General features: G+C 45.4%; 1 protein-coding gene across 3 annotated transcripts in view; it reads right to left on the bottom strand.

Moving 5' to 3' along the window:
* Window positions 1-4,964: 4,964 nt before the first annotated feature.
* LOC110520227 (pleckstrin homology domain-containing family M member 3) overlaps window positions 4,965-20,146 on the bottom strand; it is a 50,221-nt gene continuing 35,039 nt past the window's right edge. Inside the window, exons 7-10 of one of the 3 annotated variants that reach the window (XR_005049721.1) lie at window positions 17,903-17,966; window positions 10,135-10,292; window positions 5,061-6,798; window positions 4,965-5,016 (exon numbers count right to left, since the gene is read on the bottom strand). Coding sequence is in view for 1 of the 3 variants with exons in the window: in XM_036974620.1 (XP_036830515.1) it covers window positions 6,636-6,798; window positions 10,135-10,292; window positions 17,903-17,966 (385 nt within the window). In the remaining 2 variants the exon portion in view is untranslated. The other 2 variants (XR_005049715.1, XM_036974620.1) reach the window with 2 other exon arrangements.

Genomic DNA, 20,146 nt, shown 5'->3' on the forward strand with positions numbered 1-20,146 from the left:
AGGCAATACACAGTCTGCACACACACACGCACGTGCCCCCCCCCCCCCACACACACACACACACACTTACATCCACACACACACAGTTATGTTACACTTGTACTCGTCTTGTTTGGGAAGCTTGCTGAGAGACTTGGGAGGAGAATAAGGACAGGAACTATAAAGGCTGAGCAACAGTTTTTCCCAACCATGTTTGGACACATCTTTTGTCATGTCGGCAAACTACATACAGAATTTACATACAGAGTTATTGTTTCAAAGTCCAATGACATTTTACAGGGCTTTCATTCCTCTGGTAACTACAGTAGATATATTTCCAATAGAAGGGAAGGAATGTGTCAACCCCTCCATTCACTCATTGCATACAAGTACAAACACTTGGTGTCGTTAATACCTCACACTGAAAATCTGTTTAAAATCGTAAAGGGTTACAATGCCTGGAACCCCCGTGTCCCCTAGGGAAAGAAATGTGTGAGGGTTCCATTTAGGAAGGGGGAGGGGGAAGGGGAAAAGAAAGAGAGAGAGAGAGAGAGAGAGAGAGAGGGAGAGGGAGAGAGAAGAGATCAACTCTGGCCTGTCCAACATTAAGAACTTAATGGAGTTTGGAATCAACAGAGCGGCGAGGCTCAAGGCCCCTCTAAAAACCACCGAAACCTCTCTGCCACTTCAGAGAACAAAAAAAAAGTGGCGAACACACACACACACACGCACACACGGTGGGCGGGCATGTTCCGGCCCATCGGCGGGCCTCAGATCCCGGTGGATTACTGTCTGTCAGGTGGAAAGCTTTAGTGCTCTCTCCTGGACAAGACCTGGAGGAATGGCTGCTGCCAAAAAGGCAGGGAGGAATGGGGGGCGTGGGGGTGATGGTGGGAGAGTGGGTTTCTCAGGCTTTGTGTGGACTCAGTGGTTTGCTCTGACAGATGGAGCAGGGATCCCATTGGCTGCTGTATGCCAGGGCTCGAGGTAGAAGTTGGCCCTAACCACATATCTAGGACGAGACTACCCTGCATCCAGTCCTACTGTTAACCATTGGGTTAGATGAAATAATATCTGACCCCGTATCAGTGGTTAGGAACAACTCCTCCCCAATCCTATGCCAGGCTGGAGAGGTGTGGCTGGGTGATGCCAGGTGGACCCTGCCTCGCCCATGAGGGCATGCCATTGGATTAATCCATTCTTTCAAGGATTCTTTCAGATCTTAACCTTTGAATAAGGACAGAACAAGGTAATGTATCAGCCTGTGCCAGCATAAACAATAAGGCAATTCACTATTAAAAAAAGACACAAAGCGAGTGGTAGAACTCAGTCAGATCCTTGACGATTACAAGGCTGCTAGTAAAGTGTGGTTTGTCACAGGTCCTCAGGCTGGCTGGGTCTTGGTTCTCCTCCATGAGGAAAGGAACCTGATACATTCAGTCAGGTTTGTAATTTGGGATTAGTGAGAGTCAGAGAGTCAGTGTTTGGACCTGCTCTGGCCCTAAACCAAACCAAGCCTAACCAAGCCCAATATGGAACGTCATTCAGGGCGATCAACAGGACTACGAATAGAAATAGACAGGACTGAATCATTTGTTCCACTGTCACCATTCTTCGGTTGGTTCTGACTCACAAGCAGGGATTTATGTACTTCACAAATGCATTATCTAACTAGGACCAGTTTTTACAGACCATGTGACCATTGAAGGTACATCGGTACATCTGTACATTCTCCATCTTTATGGAGAAACTCCTGTCCCTATAGTATCATCATACACCTGTCTCCAATGAGTATTCACTCCAGATCAGAAAATCACCGTCCACACCAGCCTGTATTAAGTTGTTTGTTTTATTGGCATCAGTGGTAAAAAAAGACAAAGAAAAGCAGGAGGAAGGAGGGGTCAGGTACTGAAACACAAGTCTCTGTAAGAGGTTGGCTGTGATACATATCGAAACAGAAAGATAGAACAGTAGGGAAACCTGAAACAGTGCTTAAGTCCTAAGTGCTGCTTGGTGCACAACATAAATCAAATAAATAAGTGACACAAAATAACAAAATGTAACGAAGGCAGAGTAAAATCCACAATAAAAACCCAGTATTGAAAAGCAGGGTGTATTCATTAATCCAGAAACCAAGTGCTCATGGTGTGAAGGTTGGAGAAAGTATGTGGAAAGAAAGATATCCCTATTTGGCGGTGCATCTGAACAGGAAAAACATGTCCAGGAGAATACTTCCCTTAGGTTCATTGCCCTCATCAGTCCCTCAGTAGAGACTGTATTGTCCACCATTTCCAGTATAATGAATTCCTGATGTTTAAGCTCAACATACATTAAGAGAAGCAGTAACACTCCTAGTCATTTAAGCTTTTTAAGACAGTCTATGAGAGCCTGCACTCTGATAGACTTCAGTTATGTACATTTGACTACAAGTATGCAGAGTTTTACTTCAAAGAACAGACCGTTTATAAGCCTTCCCTTTCTGCTCTTAGTACATTGAGCTTTGTTGAAGCCAAATAAAAAAAAACAAAACAAATTTAAGATATTATCTCCTTTGCTTTCCAGATTGGAGTAGACACCTTTATTCAAGCAACAGTGACCATCGGTTTTGGATCTCTTCTATACAATGAAAAACAGACACATGGCTTAATACTACATGGGCATCTGAGGCATTTTGATGATTAAAGATGGAAGCCCACACGTCTCACACAAACTACATTATCGCTGTAACAGGATTGGCTTTCATTTTAAGGCAGGCGAAAAGACACTCAATAAATAACATGAATGAATTTGTCAGAACAGGTCATTATAATTCACACAAAAAACAAGCGATTGATTTACTGGACATAATAGCATACAACCCCAAACATTACAACAGCAAAATAATTGATAGTGCAAAATGTTAAAATACTGAAAACCAAATGATAATGTAGCTGCATTTAAACAAGCACTGCCACTTAGCTAGCTGTTATCTTGCTCTTGTCCAGGGCATTAGTGCTGCTTGGTAACACTGGCTCAGTGTTAGCAGGCCACACAAACAGCCTGAACCAGAGTTAGCTGTTATCCAGCTTTCTATCAAGCCTTTTTCCAGAAGGTGATATGACTTGTAACTTCAAATGTAAACCATACATACTTACATACAAATACATGAATACATAAACAAACTGAAACTTGGATGAGCAGCTTAAGGAGTACTAAGGCCCTTTCAGGAGAGATGAGACAAAACGGGAAGAAATGTGGAAAGTGATAAACAAAGACATTCTAGGGAAAGCAGAATCTGAATATAAAGGCCCAGCTGCATAAGGAAGACATGACTCTAGCTAAAGCATCTGTCTTGTTAAGTTTTGTATGATTAAAGCACAGTACCTCAGAAAGCAGGAGAAGAAAGATAGGAGAGGAAAAGGCAACAATGCAGAGAAAACATGTTCTTGCCCAAGTAGAGTTCAAGTAATGGAAAAAGGGGATCCAAAAGCACACATACAGTACACACACTGGGGCTCTCACACCTACAGTACACACACTGGGGCTCTCACACATACAGTACACACACTGGGGCTCTCACACATACAGTACACACACTGGGGCTCTCACACATACAGTACACACACTGGGGCTCTCACACATACAGTACACACACTGGGGCTCTCACACATACAGTACACACACTGGGGCTCTCACACATACAGTACACACACTGGGGCTCTCACACCTACAGTACACACACTGGGGCTCTCACACATACAGTACACACACTGGGGCTCTCACACATACAGTACACACACTGGGGCTCTCACACATACAGTACACACACTGGGGCTCTCACACATACAGTACACACACTGGGGCTCTCACACCTACAGTACACACACTGGGGCTCTCACACCTACAGTACACACACTGGAGCTCTCACACATACAGTACACACACTGGGGCTCTCACACATACAGTACACACACTGGGGCTCTCACACATACAGTACACACACTGGGGCTCTCACACATACAGTACACACACTGGGGCTCTCACACCTACAGTACACACACTGGGGCTCTCACACATACAGTACACACACTGGGGCTCTCACACCTACAGTACACACACTGGGGCTCTCACACATACAGTACACACACTGGGGCTCTCACACATACAGTACACACACTGGGGCTCTCACACATACAGTACACACACTGGAGCTCTCACACATACAGTACACACACTGGGGCTCTCACACATACAGTACACACACTGGGGCTCTCACACATACAGTACACACACTGGGGCTCTCACATACAGTACACACACTGGAGCTCTCACACATACAGTACACACACTGGGGCTCTCACACATACAGTACACACACTGGAGCTCTCACACATACAGTACACACACTGGGGCTCTCACACATACAGTACACACACTGGGGCTCTCACACATACAGTACACACACTGGGGCTCTCACACATACAGTACACACACTGGAGCTCTCACACATACAGTACACACACTGGGGCTCTCACACATACAGTACACACACTGGGGCTCTCACATACAGTACACACACTGGAGCTCTCACACCTACAGTACACACACTGGGGCTCTCACACATACAGTACACACACTGGGGCTCTCACACCTACAGTACACACACTGGGGCTCTCACACATACAGTACACACACTGGGGCTCTCACACATACAGTACACACACATACAGTACACACACTGGGGCTCTCACACATACAGTACACACACATACAGTACACACACTGGGGCTCTCACACATACAGTACACACACTGGGGCTCTCACACATACAGTACACACACTGGAGCTCTCACACATACAGTACACACACTGGAGCTCTCACACATACAGTACACACACTGGGGCTCTCACACATACAGTACACACACTGGGGCTCTCACACATACAGTACACACACTGGGGCTCTCACACCTACAGTACACACACTGGGGCTCTCACACATACAGTACACACACTGGGGCTCTCACACATACAGTACACACACTGGGGCTCTCACACCTACAGTACACACACTGGGGCTCTCACACATACAGTACACACACATACAGTACACACACTGGGGCTCTCACACCTACAGTACACACACTGGGGCTCTCACACATACAGTACACACACTGGGGCTCTCATCCTCCACCGCCAGTCCTTTGAGCTTAGACCAGTCACACTACTGGGAGTCATAGACACCCCTCACCAAATCTCTCTCTCTCACTCATATATATATATATATGAGTGAGAGCACTGAGTCATAGCAGCAGAATGAGTCCTAGCTCCTGCGGGTTTGAGATGGCTTGCGTAACATAACTAATCCCTGCATGGTCTTTTCCATGGACTGTAATTTGGGCCCTCTGTGGCTGAGGCCTGGAGATGTAGGGCTGACCTGATGGAGCCTTTCCTACTGAATATAATGGAGACAGTCAATACATCCACCAGCCTCTAGCCCCATAGGACAGCAGTAGGGAGTAGTTGCCCCTATCACGCTCAAGGAAAAAGTATACATGATAGGATGATATGCGATTTGAACATTACTATGACTCAATCTCATTCTAGTTTCAAGTGTGTCCTGATCATAATAAGCGTCCCCCACTTGGACCCTCCTATTGAATATGTCTGGATAAAGGTTGGTTGGTTAGAGGGGCTCTAACAGCTAATAGGTGAGTTAAATAAGCAAACTCATCCTTAAATACAGTGGCTACTAACCCAGTCTGTGGCTTGACATCCTAATGAACATGCATAAATAGTGCAAAAACATGTGAAGGGGAGGATAAAGAGAGAGTGAAGGGCAGAGGGACAGCGTGGTGAAGTACGGACATGTAGAGTTCAGATATATAGTCCAAATATATAGCGAGTTGCGACATCACACCAACAGAGTCCAGATATAGGCTACAGATATAGGCTATAGTGACATCACACCAACAGAGTCCAGATATAGGCTATAGATATAGGCTATAGTGACATCACACCAACAGCATATTAGTTTCAGCTTGTAGGTTGGTCACTGATGTCGGAAATGTATGAGCTGGAAATATACATTTCCAGATGTGTGTGTGTGTGTGAGCGACTGTGTCCAGAAAGTCAAGAGGACGCATTACTGCTGTTGAGTCAGCATAGTCCCTCTCCCTTTATTTGTGTTGTCTGTGTTTGAGTGTGTATGTGTGTGTTTCTGTGTTTGTGTAGCACTATGAAGATAGCACATAGCAGAGAGGCTAAGAGGCAGAGCAGTCCCTCTCCCTTTATTTATGTTGTCTGTGTTTGTGTTTGTGAGTGTGTGTTTCTGTGTGTTTGTGTGTGTATGCAGCACTATGAAGATAGCACATAGCAGAGAGGCTAAGAGGCAGAGCAGTTCCTCTCCGGTGGGTGTTGCGTTAGGATCCATCTCTTCCAGGTGAGAGTGACGTCAGCGTAGCTCACAAAGCAGGTGTGTGTGAGAGAGCATAACCCTTTCTTAGTCATCAACACTCTCACTGTGTATCCTGGCCAGCTCACACACACAAACACACATGCTTCCATTGACTTTGGTGAGTGTAGCTCTGTGGAGTGGCACCGCTGTTTCAATCTGTGTGTGTGTGTGTGTGTGTGTGATCTCCGGGTGTCGGGTGTGTGTGTGTGTGTATTTGTGATCAGGTGTACTGGTAAGGCAGTGTGACGCAGCCTGGTGTATCGTCGTCAGGGCTCCAGAAAGACGAGGCTCTCTTATGGTGGAGCTCTCTGTGTACGCAGCGTGGACACGGCTGGGCCTTCTGATGACACTCTGTATGGAACACCGCTCCACAACCATCACATCTGGACACATACAGACCAAGCACAGAGTCACAAACATCAATACAACACAAATCTGAAGCGAGGGGAAAAAGCATATTAGTTTCAGCTTGTAGGTTGGTCACTGATGTCGGAAATGTATGAGCTGGATGAGCTGGAAATATACATTTCCAGATATACATTTCCAGATGAACACATCACTGTACTAAAAGACTGGATAAACATTAGTTTCACCCAGCCCTGTCCAGCCCCGCCTGGAAGATTGATCACGTTACCACCCTCCCAGGTATCTGTTGGACAGGACAGCATTATACACAGGTGGCAGTATCTAGCGATCTGCTGAGCATACAGTGGGGCAAAAAATAATTTAGTCAGCCACCAATTGTGCAAGTTCTCCCACTTAAAAAGATGAGAGAAGCCTGTAATTTTCATCATAGGTACACTTGAACTATGACAGACAAAATGAGAAAAAAAATCCAGAAAATCACATTGTAGGATTTTTTATTAATTTATTTGCAAATTATGGTGGAAAGTAAGCATTCACCTACAAACAAGCAAGATTTCTGGCTCTCACAGACTTGTAACTTCTTCTTTAAGAGGCTCCTCTGTCCTCCACTCGTTACCTGTATTAATGGAACCTGTTTGAACTTATCAGTATAAAAGACACCTGTCCACAACCTCAAACAGTCACACTCCAAACTCCACTATGGCCAAGACCAAAGAGCTGTCAAAGGACACCAGAAACAAAATTGTAGATCTGCACCAGGCTGGGAAGACTGAATCTGCAATAGGTAAGCAGCTTGGTTTGAAGAAATCAACTGTGGGAGCAATTATTAGGAAATGGAAGACATACAAGACCACTAATAATCTCCCTCGATCTGGGGCTTCACGCAAGATCTCACCCCGTGGGGTCAAAATGATCACAAGAACGGTGAGCAAAAATCCCAGAACCACACCTAGTGGACCTAGTGAATGACCTGCAGAGAGCTGGGACCAAAGTAACAAAGCCTACCATCAGTAACACACTACGCCGCCAGGGACTCAAATCCTGCAGTGCCAGACGTGTCCCCCTGCTTAAGCCAGTACATGTCCAGGCCCGTCTGAAGTTCGCTAGAGAGCATTTGGATGATCCAGAAGAAGATTGGGAGAATGTCGTATGGTCAGATGAAACCAAAATATAACTTTTTTGTAAAAACTCAACTCGTCGTGTTTGGAGGACAAAGAATGCTGAGTTGCATCCAAAGAACGCCATAGCTACTGTGAAGCATGGGGGTGGAAACATCATGCTTTGGGGCTGTTTTTCTGCAAAGGGACCAGGACGACTGATCCGTGTAAAGGAAAGAATGAATGGGGCCATGTATCGTGAGATTTTGAGTGAAAACCTCCTTCCATCAGCAAGGGCATTGAAGATGAAACGTGGCTGGGTCTTTCAGCATGACAATGATCCCAAACACACCGCCCGGGCAACGAAGGAGTGGCTTCGTAAGAAGCACTTCAAGGTCCTGGAGTGGCCTAGCCAGTCTCCAGATCTCAACCCCATAGAAAATCTTTGGAGGGAGTTGAAAGTCCGTGTTGCCCAGCAACAGCTCCAAAACATCACTGCTCTAGAGGAGATCTGCATGGAGGAATGGGCCAAAATATCAGCAACAGTGTGTGAAAAACTTGTGAAGACTTACAGAAAACGTTTGACCTCTGTCATTGCCAACAAAGGGTATATAACAAAGTATTGAGATAAACTTTGGTTATTGACAAAATACTTATTTTCCACCATAATTTGCAAATAAATTCATAAAAAATTCTACAATGTGATTTTCTGCATTTTTTATTATAATTTTGTCTGTCATAGTTGAAGTGTACCTATGATGAAAATTACAGGCCTCTCATCTTTTTAAGTGGGAGAACTTGACTAAATACTTTTTTGCCCCACTGTATGTATAGAAGATAAGACGAGAGAAACCTTGTTCAGCATCCACTTAACTAGGCTACACAGTTCACCTTAAAACTTCTGGAACATAGAATGGTGAAAGCATTTACTTTGCCTGAAAATAAATACATTTGTAGTGACATTTAGAAGGTAAAAAAAAAAGAAGAAGAAGAAGACCATAAATTGGAACAAACAATGTAGAACATATTTCAGAAATGATTATGGAATGCATCCGACACAACATACTCATAGCCACTCGAATCAAAATGGGGCACCGGTCCCAAAGAATCCAATTGTTCACCTATTGATGATTAACAGAGTCTATATGGCAGGCTAACGAACTGAGTGTCCCAGGCTATGTCATGGATGAGGTGGTAAAGCTGATGCAACCAGGAAAGGAGCAGGTCCTACTCTCGGGGGCCAAAGTCTGACTAAGCTGTTACTCTTACTACAGTATAACTGGTTTACTATCACTATCAGTTAACGTGATCCTTCCTTGCCAAGGGCAATAAACCCTGGTCAAAAGTTCAGGTGTGCCATCCAGCCTGATAGTGAAGGGTGTGTGTGTACCAAGCACTGCAATTAAATCATTAGCTCTAGTCTACAGCATCTTCTGTAAGCTGAAGAAACAGCATAACATTTATGTGGGGAGTCGATACCTTTAAAGCTAGATTAATATATATCATTTATTCACTTCGGCAAAGATTGTGACAGACAGACAGACAGACAGACAGACAGACAGACAGACAGACAGAGAGACACACACACACACACACACACACACACACACACACACACCTCTGCTTCTCATGGCCCTGCCTTCAGAGGCTCTCCGTTAACCCAGAAGAGAGATGTGTGAGCTGAGGCAGCAGAGATCAATAATTTAAGAGTGTGTGGACAGACTAGACATTAATGAATGTTTTATCTGCCTGTCTCGCTCTCGGGCTTCTGGCCAAGAGCAGCACAGCCACGTCTGGCGATCTCTCCTCTGTCCTCTACGCTGTCCTCTTCTGTGTCCTCTCTTCTCCTCATCTCCACCATCCTCTTCCTGTAAAAGAGAGGATCTTCTTTCCTCCTCTTCTCCCCCTTCCTGTCTTGTTCTCTTCAAAGTGAATGAAACCTCCCTGAGGTGAGAGAGGGCCATTCCTTAACAGTGGCATGTCATAAGGCTCAGGCAGAGGCAGACAAGGACAGAAACAGGGACGGAGCAAGGCAATATGGGGATGAACTGTTCCTCTCCAGCAGGACACCATGTTCTCCCTGTCACCCGTGCCCCTGCCAGCGTGTAATTAACACTGCTCTTTACTCCATTCACTCTTCCAGGATGCCATCACGCAAGTCGCTGATCTAACATCTGTTTTCTCTGCTACCCTGAATAGTTAAAAAGGTTAAGATTGTTGAAGTCTTGAGCTGATCCTAGCATGAAGGGGCCTCACCTCTTAGTGGCACTCTCCTGGAAGGGATAGATGACCTGTCCGTTCTGACACATCTCACAGATGAAGCCCTTCTCTCTGCACTGGCTGCAGCTGAAGACGTGGGAACTGGCAAACTTAATCACCTTGGAGAGAAAGGGGGCCAGCTTCCCATCAATCACCTGTAGAGAGAGAGAGAGGTAGGCAAGGAAGGAGATGGAGATAGACAAGAGAGAGAGAGAGGTAGGGAAGGAAGGAGATAGACAAGAGAAAGAGAGAGAGAGAGGTAGGGAAGGAAGGAGATGGAGATAGACAAGAGAGAGAGAGAGAGAGAGAGAGAGAAGGAAGGAGATGGAGACAGACAAGAGAGAGAAGGAAGGAGATGGAGATAGACAAGAGAGAGAGAGAGAGAGAGAGACAAGAGAGAGAGAGAGAGGGAGAGAGAGAGAGAGAGAGAGAGAGAGGGATAGGGAAGGACGGAGATGGAGATGGACAAGAGACAGAGAGAGGCAGGGAAGGAAGGAGATGGAGATAGACAAGAGAGAGAGAGGTAGGGAAGGAAGGAGATGGAGATAGACAAGAGAGAGAGAGAGAGAGAGAGAGACAAGAGAGAGAGAGAGAGAGAGAGAGAGAGAGAGAGAGAGAGAGAGAGAGATAGGGAAGGAAGGAGATGGAGATGGACAAGAGACAGAGAGAGGCAGGGAAGGAAGGAGATGGAGATAGACAAGAGAGAGAGAGAGAGAGAGAGAAGGAAGGAGATGGAGACAGACAAGAGAGAGAAGGAAGGAGATGGAGATAGACAAGAGAGAGAGAGAGAGAGAGAGACAAGAGAGAGAGAGAGAGAGGGATAGGGAAGGACGGAGATGGAGATGGACAAGAGACAGAGAGAGGCAGGGAAGGAAGGAGATGGAGATAGACAAGAGAGAGAGAGGTAGGGAAGGAAGGAGATGGAGATAGACAAGAGAGAGAGAGAGAGAGAGAGAGAGAGAGAGAGAGAGAGAGAGAGAGAGCGAGAGAGAGAGAGAGAGAAGGAAAAAAGGGAATAATGAAAGAAGTGAAATTAAATGTACTTTCCAAAACATTCTCTTCCTCATTCTCCACGATAGAATTCAAATTCAACATTTTCAACATTTTCATTCTAATTCAACCATTCTATGTCCCATCTATAAGAATGTACTGCTGTAATATATTATACTATACAGAGAGAAGACAGCAGCATTTTCCCTGTGAGGATAAACACTTTTAATACAGGTCCCATTGGGAGCCACTGCAGCGCAGCACATAGAGGAGATGGACAAGAGTTCACGTCAGGAATTCACATCGGGAATTTACATCAAAACTAATGAAGGCCCTGGGAGAAAGGCTGGCTGGAGAGGCCTGGGGGGCGGGGGGAATTCCTTTTTTTGGGGGCCGTTTTAGCAAAAAATGATATGTGAATGCCGGTGGGCGAGTAGTTAAAAACCGGCAGGGCCTTTGATTGGTGAGGGCCTGGTAGAGAGCATTGTGGCTCTGTTGAATGGGGCTGGGGAAGGGAACGGGCCTGAGTGGACCTCCAGAGAACACTGAGGGAGGCTGAGGGGGCAGAGACAAGTGGCTACACCTGGCAGCGCTGGGGCTGCACCAATTAAGGCCTGCCAGGCATTCTTCAGCCTGGAGGAGAGAAGAGAAGGAGAAAAGACGAGAGAGAGGGAGAGGGGGACAGAGGGAAGGAGAGGCTGAAGAAGGAGGATGGGGGTGAGGAGGGGGGCTGAAGGTGAAAGGAGAACGAAGAAAGGAGAGGAGACCACCCCGACCCCCACTCCTACACACGCACGCACATGCATACATACACACAATGGATGGATAACTGAAAAGGTGCTCTGCAGGGGAGGTGGACGTTATGTCTGTATGGTTTGGACAGAGAATGAGAGATTACATAATGTAATACTAACTGGTCTACAACAGCTCATGACTAACTACCTAGAGAATGGGCGACAACCAGGAACAGTCCTAATAACTCCTCAAGCAGTGGCTGAAAACGCACCACACCTCCATCTTTCCATCCCTTCATCTTTCCATCCCTCCAGCCCGGAGGCTGTGGCAACCCCAGTCTGGGAGAGCTACAACACTGTGAATAATGCTGTCTAGCATGGTGACATGAGCCAGGCTGTAGCCCAGCAATCAAAGGCTGTGTGTAGTGTGGAGCAGTGAGGCAGAGTAGCCAGTCAGTGAGTCAGCCAGCAATCCAGAGAGCCAGTCAGGCAGAGCAGCCTGCCAGCCAGCCAGGCAGTGTTCCCCATCCCCTAGCCAAGCCTAACCCAGATGATATATACCACCCCTGATCAATGCTGACACCAGGGGTAATTAAGACACGACTGGCAACACACCACACTGGGTTCTGACTGGGACTGATGCTCAGTGGACAAGGAGAGAGGGAGATGAAGGGAAACAGAGAGAGAGAGAGAGGAGGGAAAGGGACAGAGAGAAGGCAAAAGTTGCAGAGGGAGAGAGTGAGGAAGTGAGAGAGATAGAGAGAGTTGGAATTGAAGGGAGAGAAAGGGCAGGAGAAGTGTGAATGGGAGATGCTTTAGGGGAAAAAAAGCAGAAAATGGCAGTAGCCCCAGGTTTCCCTTTCTTTGCCAACCAGGTGGATAAATTCTCCTCAGAGAAGTGAAACCACACCTACAGCCGGTCTGAGGGAGGGGTGCAGACAGAGCGGGGAAGAGAGAGGCTACCATTCGTTTGTCCTGCCTGCAGCTGCCTTCCTTCGCTGCAGTGTCAATGTGAATGTTCCTGGAACACCAGCCCCAGCATCCCCCCCCCCCCCTCATTCCACCAACACCCCTCAATCAAATCCTCCTCACCCCCCACCCCTCATAAAGTCACACCCATCTGGCCCTGTCCCGTGCAGGGGGCTTTGTGGTCCAAACGGCTTAATCCCCTAAAACCTCTGTTTAACACCCGCTACGTTATCCCTCTCTAGTGTTCCGCTGATGAAGGCCGGGCCTCCATTAGTGATGCTCAGAAAGCCACCCGGATTACACACATAAAGACAGGGTGAGCTCTGTTTGGATAACACCCCTCTCACCAAACAGGATTACTACCAGTCCGTGTGTGTGTGTGTGTGTGTGTGTGTGTGTGTGTGTGTGTGTGTGTGTGTGTGTGTGTGTGTGTGTGTGTGTGTGTGTGTGTGTGTGTAAGACGTGTAGTGGGGAGTGTGATTATGGATGAGAGCGAGTGAGAGATAGAGAGAATGTCCGTGTATGTCTGTGTGGGACTGAGAGGCAGCGGTGTTTGAGTTTTAAAAAATTCAAAAATATTCAGAAATATGTGCAATTTTTGAGTTTAAAATCAATATCTTACAGTTCAGAAAACGCTGAAAAATTACCATTTACCCAACAGCTCTCAAGATGACCAACATGCCCCTATTCCAATGAGCGTGCCAGTGTAAGGGCATACATGCCTAATGCCTGTGTCTATGCCTGTATCTGGGCTCAACTAGGAAGTCCTTGTGTCTTCGTCAGTGTGGCTACTAGATAGCCTGTGGTGTGCTTAAGTCGTATGCCAGGGTGTCAGTGTGGGAATCTGCCCTATTGCACGTATGTGCGTGTCACCATGGCCACCGTGCAATCCGGGCCGGGCCGGGGCTGCTCAATGCCCCTTTGTCCCCTCCAGTTGTTTGTAGGTCGTTGGCAGGACTAGGACTGCTGCCCCGGTACACGACACACAATACAATTAGCATCTATATGGTACTCCTCAGTCCTCCAAAACAAGCCTATCTCCCCATCCCACTACTTTACAACTGGAAAAGCAAAAAAACATTTCAATGAAGCAACAAAAGGGCCAGTAGCCAAACAAGTCCAGCCTCTGGGCAGGCCCTGGGCAAACAAATATGGCCAACAGTCTGATGGTTTAAAGACAGAGGCTGCTCCAAATAGGACGCGTTTGTTGGGAGTTCAATAGTAAAGAGCCAAGTGCACTGCTGCTTTCTATGAAGGACTGGGTCTAGTCAATAACTAGCCAGGGAGAGACGGCTCAGTCTTCACTGATCTCGCTGGGCAACAATAAAAGCCAGGCTTGATGAAGGAGCTCTGATTATTCAGGTGAAATAAAAGAAACAGCTCGTTAATATGGAAAGCCAATTAAGAAGCTGTGTGAGAGAGAGAGAGAGCGAGAGAGAAAATATATGGGGAAAAGTATACTTGGCAAATAGGTTCTGATATAGTTTATCAATTATGGGGAAAACAAATGCAGCCATCCATCAATTTATCATTGCTTATCACTGAATTGTTGAGCTGTTTGCAACTTTTAAAGCAGTTGTCAAGCCCCGAGTAAGTTGCCTATAGCAGCATGTCTGTTGTAGCATGCTGCGGTGTCCTCAACTTGAGGTAATCTTTAAGCCATCTATTAGAGTTTGTTTGACATGGGCATCATAACCTGTCTGAGTGTTGTGTGCAGTCCACTGGAGAATGTGACAGTGACACACGCAGACACCCAGAGAGAGAAAGAGGGAGAGAGGGATAGAGAGAGGAGTGAGAGGGGATAGAAGTACAGAGCAATAGACGGGGTAAAGCGGAGGAGAAAGGAGATAGAAGGATAGCAAAAGAGGGGGAAGAGAGAGACAGTGTCAGGGCAGGGGATGTAGGGAAGAATGGTGGACTGTCACACTCTTGTTTTTCTGCCTGTTGATTCTGAATGTGTGTAATTAGTGAACGGGCCAGGGGGAGAGGGGGACATGGAGGGAGCAGGGAAGGGGGAGAAGAGGGCTATGGACTCTCCCTGGGTTGTTAAGAGAGGGGGTGGGGGGGGGGGTCAGAGAAAGAGAGGGAGTGAGTGGTACCCCACGACATGATCAAAAGTATATGGAGACCTGCTCGTCGAACATGTCATTCCAAAATCATGGGCATTAATATGGAGTTGGTCCCCCCTTTGCTGCTATAACAGCCTCTACTCCTCTGGGAAGGATTTTCACTAGATGTTGGAACATTGCTGCGGGGACTTGATTCCATTCAGCCACAAGAGCATTAGTGAGGTTGGGCACTGATGTTGGGCGACTAGGCCTGGCTTCCAATTAATCCCAAAGATGTTTGATGGGGTTGAGGTCAGGACTCTGTGCAGTCCAGTCAAGTTCTTCCACACAACGCTCTAGCGACTCCTTGTAGCAGGCCGGCGCATGCATGCTGACTTCGGTTGCCAGTTGTACGGTGTTTCCTCAGACACATTGGTGTGGCTGGCTTCCGGGTTAAGCGAACAGTGTGTCAAGAATCAGAGCGGCTTGGCAGGGTTGTGTTTCGGAGTTGCAGTGACGGAACAAGACCGTAACTACCAATTGGATATCACAAAATTGGGGAGAAAGAGGTAAAAAATACAAAACAATATAAAAATATTTAAACAAATATTCCACACCGATCTCGACAAAACATTTCTGTATGGACCTCGCTTTATGCACGGGGACATTGTCATGCCCAAACTGTTGCCACAAAGTTGGAAGCACAGAATAGGCTAGATTGTAATTTCATGCTGTAGCATTAAGATTTCCCTCCACTAAGGAGGAGGGGCTAAGGGGCCTAGCCCAAACCATGAAAACAGCCCAAGACAATTATTCCTCCTCCACCGAACTTTACAGTTGGCACTATTCAATGGGGCAGGTAGCGTACTCCTGGCATCCGCCAAACCCAGATTAGTCCGTCGGACTGCCAGATGGTGAAGCGTGATTGATCACTCCAGAGAACGCGTTTCCACTGCTCCAGAGTCCAATGGTGGCGAGATCTCCAGCCGACACTTGGCATTGCGCATGGTGATCTTATGCTTGTGTGAGGATGCTCAGCCATGGAAACCCAGTCTATTGAAGCTCCCGACGAACAGTTCTTGTGCTGCAGATGATTTTTACACGCTACGTGCTTCAGCACTCGGCGGTCCATTTCTGTGGGCTTGTGAGTCCTACCACTTCGTGGCTGAGCCGTTGTTGTTCCTAGACGTTTCCACTTCACAATAACAGCATTTCCATTGACCGGGGCAGCTCTAGCAGGGCAGAAATGTTCTGAACTGACTTGTTGGAAAGGTTGAAACTCACTGAGTTCTTCGGTAAGGTGATTCTACTGCCAATGTTTGTCTATGGAGATTGCATGGCTCTGTGCTCGATTTTATATACCAAATCAAAATCCACACCAAATCCACACATTTGAAGGGGTGTCCACATACTTTTGTATATATAGTGTATATGGAATTGTTTTAAGAAGGTCATACCAAGGATAATTTTGCTATTTGATTTAGAATTTTATGACCCCTTGAAGCATAACAAAAAAAATGAGAAAACATTTGATGAAAAAAAACTGCCATCAGCCCATACAAACGCACTCAATAACAGATTCCCTACATGGAACAACATATAGACGCATCCAATGCAAAAAAACAGATATCTCTAGTTTAAACTGACTGAACGAATTACATTTTGAATGACATTTTTTTCACACATAAACAAACGTTATAATAATTCACTGTGATAATTCAGAGAATTGTTTAATTATGCTAATTCGATTGAATTTAGGGGGTTAATAAAGGGATACTTCGGGATTTTGTCAATGAGGCCCTTTATCTATATTTTGTCAATGAGGCCCTATTTGACCTAGATAGTTTGTGCATATGCATTGATATGTAGGCTACGTGTGCCGTTACATTTTTTTTATGTAGTTCTGTCTTTGAGCTGTTCTTGTCTATTGATGTTCTGCATTATGTCATTCTGTATTATGTTTCATGTATTGTGTGGACTCCAGGAAGAGTATCTGCTGCTTTTGCAACAGCAAATGGGGATCCTAATAAAATACCAAATATCTACTTCCCCAGAGTTAAGAGGGAAGTTAGAAGTAGTTTTGTGAACCAATACTAACTAGCGTTAGCACAATGACTGGGAGTCTATGGGTATCTGCTAGCATACACTAGTTAGCATTGGCTCGCATAAATACCTCTAACTTCCTTCATACTGGACACAGAGACGTAAAAATTCACCTGACTGGGGGAAGTAGATAAAGGACCTCATGGCTAAAATCCCAAAGTCTCCTTTTAAACGTCAGAGGAAATGCATTTCTAGTGTATGAGGAATGTGTTTGCTGGCTTCATAAAGGCTAACTTATTTTCAACCCCTTTAGCTTTGCTAGCTAGCTTGCTGGCTAGTTAGAGAGGTTAGCTGACTAGTTAGTTACAGTAGTTGGCTACTGTTGTGTTATTATCAGATTTAGCCTTTTCCATCGTTTTCAGAATGCATACAGGCATTTGAATATAGTGTGGGATAAGGGAATCAGGACACAATGTGGACACGGTAGACATATTTAAAATGTAGGTGTAGACCAGGGTTCCCCTACTGGTGGCCCTCGTGTCGAATTTGTCCCACGAGTGGTTTTATTTAGCCCCAAAGTTTAAGTAAATGTAATTAAAAAAAACATGAGGCTGTAAAAACACCAGGAAATCAGCTCCAAGTGATTTTAATTTTGGAATTCTGCTCCCAAGTATTCCCACGCATAATAGAGAGACACGTGATCGTAAACAAACGTAAGCAAGGTTTGAAATGATTATGTTTTAGTCAAATATTATATCCGTTTGTGCTTCTTGCAGTCAATTTGCAGTCTACAAATGATTTGTAATTATATTCCGTCTCACTGACCATCCCCTCAAGAAAAAAAATCTAGTTGATGATCCCTAGTGTAGAAGCATGCATGACATGTTTGTAATTCCATGATCAGAACTCCATGATCCGAATACAAAAGCTGCATCAACTATCAAGTGTAGACATGGCCTAAAAGCAGCCTGTGTGTCTTACCTGCTGCAGGTCAGCCAGTGAGTACAGGTGGATGTGTTGCAGTAGGTATTCTCTGGGGAAGATCCTATGGGGAGAGAGAGAGAGCATTACATCAATGCAAAATGCATTAAAGAGGTCAATGGAAAGCAGACTGGGGAATAGAAGGAGGACGTTGGATTGGTGCACATTTAACAAATCTGATCTAACAAAGTAGATATATTTGTCAAATCCGTAATGATTGGTATAAGCAACAGGCCCACAATGTGGTTACTAAAGTCCGATGTGTATCTATTTCGCTGTTTTCCCTGCATAACATTTAGAAATGGGCCTTTTTAAGGTTTAGAAGAAGTGACGGCTAAATGCTAACTCCCGTTCGTATAAGCTGGTAGCATAGCTAGCATCAAAAATTGGTGGTGGTAGTTAAGGACATTTTGAACTGTAATGCAGTTGATTGGTTAAGGTGACATGAACATGTGTTGGGGTTAACATCCATACAAGCATTATACTCAGATTTCTACCTCAACATAGTGTGAAATAAACAGGAATAATAGCCTAAATGTAGGCTAATTTTACGGGGGGGCAATGAGGATATTCTGAATCTTTCCCCGCACAGATCTTTTCCCATGCATTTCCATTGTTTTGGTCGAGTTAGATTGACTTCTTTACGGTATATATTCAATTATTGGAATATTTTCTTAGAACCATGACTTATATCCTTTCATAATATATAATAATACATACCATTTAACAGACACTTTGTGTAATTTTGTCTCGCACGCTTGAACTAAACTGACCGGTAGCTTCAAAAGAAAACGTATGTAAATGTATAACACCGTTTAATGGTATTTCATACATTAAACGGTCCTAAACAATATCATAGCCGCCATCGATAAAAGACAGTACTGTGCAGCCATCTTCATTGACCTGGCAAAGGCTTGACTCTGTCAATCACCATATTCTTATCGGCAGACTCAACAGCCTTGGTTTCTCTAATGACTGCCTCGTCTGGTTCACTAACTACTTCTCAGATAGAGTTCAGTGTGACAAATCGGAGGGCCTGTTGTCCGGACCTATGGCAGTCTCTATGGGGATGCCACAGGGTTCAATTCTCGGGCCGACTCTTTTCTCTGTATATATCAATGATGTTGCTCTTGCTGCGGGTGATTCTTTGATCCACCGCAGATGACACCATTCTGTATACATCTGGCCCTTCTTTGGACACTGTGTTAACAAACCTCCAAACGAGCTTCAACGCCATACAGCACTCCTTCCGTGGCCTCCAACTGCTCTTAAATCAAGTAAAATTAAATGCATGCTTTCAACCGATCGTTGCCCGCACCCGCCCGCCCGACTAGCATCACTACTCTGGATAGTTCTGACTAAGAATATGTGGACAACTATAAATACCTAGGTGTCTGGTTAGACTGTAAACTCTCCTTCCAGACTCACATTAAGCATCTCCAATCCAGAGTTAAATCTAGAATTGGCTTCCTATTTCACAACGAAGCCTCCTTCACTCATGCTGCCAAACATAACCTCGTAAAACTGACCATCCTACCGATCCTTGATTTCCGCGATGTCATTTACAAAATAGCCTCCAACACTCTACTCAGCAAATTGGATGCAGTCTTTCACAGTGCCATCCGTTTTGTCACCAAAGCCCCATATGCTACCCACCACTGCGACCTGTATGTTCTCATTGGCTGGTCCTCACTACATATTCGTCGCCAAACCCACTGGCTCAAGGTCATCTATAAGTCTTTGCTAGGTAAGGCTCCGCTTTATCTCAGCTCACTGGTGACCATTGCAGCACCCACCCGTAGCACGCGCCCCAACAGGTATATTTCACTGGTCATCCCCAAAGCCAACACCTCCTTTGGCCGCCTTTCCTTCCAGTTCTCTGCTGCCAATGACTGGAACGAATTGCAAAAATCACTGAAGTTGGAGACTTATATCGCCCTCACTAACTTTAAGTGCCAGCTGTCAGAGCAGCTTACAGATCACTGCACCTGTACACAGCCCATCAATAAATAGACCATCCATCCATCCAACTAACTACCTACCTCATCCCCATATTTGTTTTTCTGCTCTTTTGCACACTAGTATTTCTACTTGCACATCCTTATCTGCACATCTATCACTCTAGTGTAAATTGCTAAATTGTAATTACTTCGCCACTATTGGCCTATTTATTGCCTTACATCCTTACTTCATTTGCACACACTGTATACAGATTATTCTATTGTGTTATTGACTGCACTTTTG

Source organism: Oncorhynchus mykiss, chromosome 3 (assembly GCF_013265735.2).
Source record: "Oncorhynchus mykiss isolate Arlee chromosome 3, USDA_OmykA_1.1, whole genome shotgun sequence".
Classification (NCBI taxonomy): Eukaryota; Metazoa; Chordata; class Actinopteri; order Salmoniformes; family Salmonidae; genus Oncorhynchus; species Oncorhynchus mykiss.